This window comes from Penaeus vannamei, chromosome 14 (assembly GCF_042767895.1).
Source record: "Penaeus vannamei isolate JL-2024 chromosome 14, ASM4276789v1, whole genome shotgun sequence".
NCBI classification, from domain to species: Eukaryota; Metazoa; Arthropoda; class Malacostraca; order Decapoda; family Penaeidae; genus Penaeus; species Penaeus vannamei.
The window spans coordinates 41488082-41493081 of NC_091562.1; the positions used below are offsets into that span (position 1 = coordinate 41488082).

Here is a 5000-nt window from a genome sequence, read left to right on the forward strand (position 1 = left end):
TTCTATCACGTTTCCAGACCTGACCGTCGATTCTATCACGTTTCCAGACCTGACCGTCGATTCTATCACGTTTCCAGACCTGACCGTCGATTCTATCACGTTTCCAGACCTGACCGTCGATTCTATCACGTTTCCAGACCTGACCGTCGATTCTATCACGTTTCCAGACCTGACCGTCGATTCTATCACGTTTCCAGACCTGACCGTCGATTCTATCACGTTTCCAGACCTGACCGTCGATTCTATCACGTTTCCAGACCTGACCGTCGATTCTATCGCGTTTCCAGACCTGACCGTCGATTCTATCACGTTTCCAGACCTGACCGTCGATTCTATCACGTTTCCAGACCTGACCGTCGATTCTATCACGTTTCCAGACCTGACCGTCGATTCTATCACGTTTCCAGACCTGACCGTCGATTCTATCACGTTTCCAGACCTGACCGTCGATTCTATCACGTTTCCAGACCTGACCGTCGATTCTATCACGTTCCCAGACCTGACCGTCGATTCTATCGCGTTTCCAGACCTGACCGTCGATTCTATCACGTTTCCAGACCTGACCGTCTATTCTATCACGTTTCCAGACCTGACCGTCTATTCTATCACGTTTCCAGACCTGACCGTCTATTCTATCACGTTTCCAGACCTGACCGTCGATTCTATCACGGTTCCAGACCTGACCGTCGATTCTATCACGTTTCCAGACCTGACCGTCTATTCTATCACGTTCCCAGACCTGACCGTCGATTCTATCACGTTTCCAGACCTGACCGTCGATTCTATCACGTTTCCAGACCTGACCGTCGATTCTATCACGTTTCCAGACCTGACCGTCGATTCTATCACGTTTCCAGACCTGACCGTCGATTCTATCACGTTTCCAGACCTGACCGTCTATTCTATCACGTTTCCAGACCTGACCGTCGATTCTATCACGTTTCCAGACCTGACCGTCGATTCTATCACGTTTCCAGACCTGACCGTCGATTCTATCACGTTCCCAGACCTGACCGTCGATTCTATCGCGTTTCCAGACCTGACCGTCGATTCTATCACGTTTCCAGACCTGACCGTCTATTCTATCACGTTTCCAGACCTGACCGTCTATTCTATCACGTTTCCAGACCTGACCGTCTATTCTATCACGTTTCCAGACCTGACCGTCGATTCTATCACGGTTCCAGACCTAACCATGGATTCTATCGCGTTTCCAGACCTGACCGTCTATTCTATCACGTTTCCAGACCTGACCGTCGATTCTATCACGGTTCCAGACCTAACCATGGATTCTATCGCGTTTCCAGACCTGACCGTCTATTCTATCACGTTCCCAGACCTGACCGTCGATTCTATCACGTTTCCAGACCTGACCGTCTATTCTATCACGTTCCTAGACCTGACCGTCTATTCTATCACGTTCCCAGACCTGACCGTCGATTCTATCACGTTTCCAGACCTGACCGTCGATTCTATCACGTTTCCAGACCTGACCGTCGATTCTATCACGTTTCCAGACCTGACCGTCTATTCTATCACGTTTCCAGACCTGACCGTCGATTCTATCACGTTTCCAGACCTGACCGTCGATTCTATCACGTTCCCAGACCTGACCGTCGATTCTATCACGTTTCCAGACCTGACCGTCGATTCTATCACGTTCCCAGACCTGACCGTCGATTCTATCACGTTCCCAGACCTGACCGTCGATTCTATCGCGTTTCCAGACCTGACCGTCTATTCTATCACGTTTCCAGACCTGACCGTCGATTCTATCACGTTTCCAGACCTGACCGTCTATTCTATCACGTTTCCAGACCTGACCGTCGATTCTATCACGTTTCCAGACCTGACCGTCTATTCTATCACGTTTCCAGACCTGACCGTCGATTCTATCACGTTTCCAGACCTGACCGTCTATTCTATCACGTTCCTAGACCTGACCGTCTATTCTATCACGTTCCCAGACCTGACCGTCTATTCTATCACGTTTCCAGACCTGACCGTCGATTCTATCACGTTTCCAGACCTGACCGTCGATTCTATCACGTTTCCAGACCTGACCGTCGATTCTATCACGTTTCCAGACCTGACCGTCGATTCTATCACGTTTCCAGACCTGACCGTCGATTCTATCACGTTCCCAGACCTGACCGTCGATTCTATCGCGTTTCCAGACCTGACCGTCTATTCTATCACGTTTCCAGACCTGACCGTCTATTCTATCACGTTTCCAGACCTGACCGTCGATTCTATCACGTTTCCAGACCTGACCGTCGATTCTATCACGTTCCTAGACCTGACCGTCTATTCTATCACGTTCCCAGACCTGACCGTCGATTCTATCACGTTTCCAGACCTGACCGTCGATTCTATCACGTTTCCAGACCTGACCGTCGATTCTATCATGTTTCCAGACCTGACCGTCGATTCTATCACGTTCCCAGACCTGACCGTCGATTCTATCACGTTCCCAGACCTGACCGTCGATTCTATCACGTTCCCAGACCTGACCGTCTATTCTATCACGTTTCCAGACCTGACCGTCGATTCTATCACGTTCCCAGACCTGACCGTCGATTCTATCACGTTCCCAGACCTGACCGTCGATTCTATCGCGTTTCCAGACCTGACCGTCGATTCTATCACGTTTCCAGACCTAACCATGGATTCTATCACGTTTCCAGACCTGACCGTCTATTCTATCACGTTCCCAGACCTAACCGTGGGTTCTCTCGTTCCCAGACCTAACCGTCTATTCTATCGCGTTTCCAGACCTAACCGTGGATCCTCTCTCATTTCCAGGACTGATCGTGGATTCTATCGTGTGTCCAGACCTAACCGTTAATTCTATCACGTTTCCAGACCTAACCATGGATTCTATCTCTCGTTCCCAGACCTAACCATGGATTCTATCGCGTTCCCAGACCTAACCGTGGATCCTCTCTCATTCCCAGGACTGATTGTGGATTCTATCGTGTGTCCAGACCTAACCGTTAATTCTATCTCTCGTTCCCAGACCTAACCGTCTATTCTATCACGTTTCCAGACCTAACCGTCTATTCTATCACGTTCCCAGACCTAACCGTGAGTTCCCTCTCGCTTCCAGACCTAAACATGGATTCTATCGCGTTCCCAGACCTAACCATGGATGCTATCACGTTTCCAGACCTAACCATGAGTTCCCTCTCATTCCCAGGACTGATTGTGGATTCTATCGCGTTTCCAGACCTAACCGTGGATCCTCTCTCATTTCCAGACCTAACCGTCTTTTCTATCGCGTTTCCAGACCTAACCGTGGATCCTCTCTCATTCCCAGGACTGATTGTGGTGTGCACGGTGTACGCCATTCTCACCCGCAAGATTCCTGAGGCGTTTAACGAGAGCAAACACATCGGCTTCACTATGTACACGACCTGCATCATCTGGCTCGCGTTTGTGCCCATCTACTTCTCCACGGCCAACAACGTCGAGGTGGGGGGGGGCGTGGTTTAAGGGAGATCGTCTCTTGTTTTTTGTTTTTTGTTTTGTTTTTGTTTATTTGTTTTTCTGTTTCTTTTTTTTTCTGTTTCTTCTTTTTCGGTTTCTGTTTCTTTTTTCTTTTTCTTTTTGTTATCTCTTTTTCTTCTTTTTCTTTTTGTTATTCTCGTTTTTCTTCTTCTTTTTCTTTTTTTTCCGTTTTTTCTTCTTTTTCTGTTTTCTGCTTCTTCTTTGGTTTCTTTTCCGTCTTTTCTTATTCTTGTTTTTCTTCTTTTGTATCTTTTTCTTCTCCTTCTTCTTTGTCATTTGTAATTATTATTCTTTTTCTTTTTTCTTCTTTTTCATTTTTCTTTTTATTCTTTTTCTTTTTTTCTTCCAATTCTTCTTCTTCATCTTTTTTGTCATCTTTTTCTTTATATTTTCTTTCTTTTTGTTCTTCATACTGTCTTTCTTTGTTCTTAAATCTTTTTCTTCGTTTCCTTCCTTACGCTTTTTCCTTCTTTTTTTCACATCCATTTTATTAATTTCCTCTTTTCCTTTTTTTTTCTTGTTCCTTTGACTAGGTACGCTTTGAATTCCCACTTACTTTGAATAGCGTTATTATGCCTATTGTTATCTTAAAACATATCATAATCATGCAAATTCATATTTATATCATTCCAGATTTTTTTTTTTTTTTCATATAAAACACCAACTTTGTATAAAAAAAATTCTGAGCCAAAAAAAAAGAGAAAACTTATTCCCGCAGATCACAAAGAACCTTTTGTTTTTGACGAAGAATCTTTACACAATATTTCCGCAACGTTTCGTAATAAAGGACGAAAGACACAGAAAGAGATGTATTGTTCATAAAGAGATTCAATACCTTCGTTCGCCCAGACCGTAAAATTCATATTGTTTATGCGGGGATAGTTTGACGAAAATATTCATGTGTAATCCGAACATCAGTCAAATAATATTAGTTTTGCCTGGCTTTGCGACCCACAATGCAATGCGCTTTAATAAAACAGGCGCAGGATAGCTGTTGATAAAATTTTTGATAAATATGCATTGAATTGACCGCAAAATAAATGACGGTTTTAAATATATTGTAAGTTTGTGTAGATGTGTCGTTATTGTGACTTTTTATTTTATTGATATTGTTATCGTGATCATTATAATTACTATCATTATTATTAATGGTATCATCATATTCATCATTATGATTAATATTATCATTATTATTGCACTGTCATTACTACACCATCAGTCACCATTATCATCACAATTACTATCAATCTCCCCATCCCCATCACCACCACATCATCACCATCCCCACACCCTTCCCCTCACCACCACATCATCACCATCACCACACCCTTCCCCTTACCATCATCACCCCAGACACCCCTCAATAACCCCTCACCACCACCACCCACACCCCTCACCCCCATCACCCCAGACACCCCTCAATAACCCCTCACCACCCTTCCCCAGCTGCGCATCACCACCACCTCGGTCACCATCTCCCTCTCGGCGAC

The 5000-nt window shown here is 44.9% G+C and overlaps 1 protein-coding gene across 1 annotated transcript in view; it reads left to right on the forward strand.

Annotated features, from left to right (window-relative positions):
* Positions 1–5000, forward strand: part of LOC113816910 (metabotropic glutamate receptor-like) — a 20524-nt gene that overhangs the window by 13399 nt on the left and 2125 nt on the right. The window contains exons 7-8 of the mRNA XM_070130105.1: positions 3320–3474; positions 4957–5000. The exon at positions 4957–5000 is cut by the window's right edge and continues 161 nt beyond it. Coding sequence (XP_069986206.1) covers positions 3320–3474; positions 4957–5000 — 199 coding nt within the window. The remainder of the gene's footprint in view (positions 1–3319; positions 3475–4956) is intronic.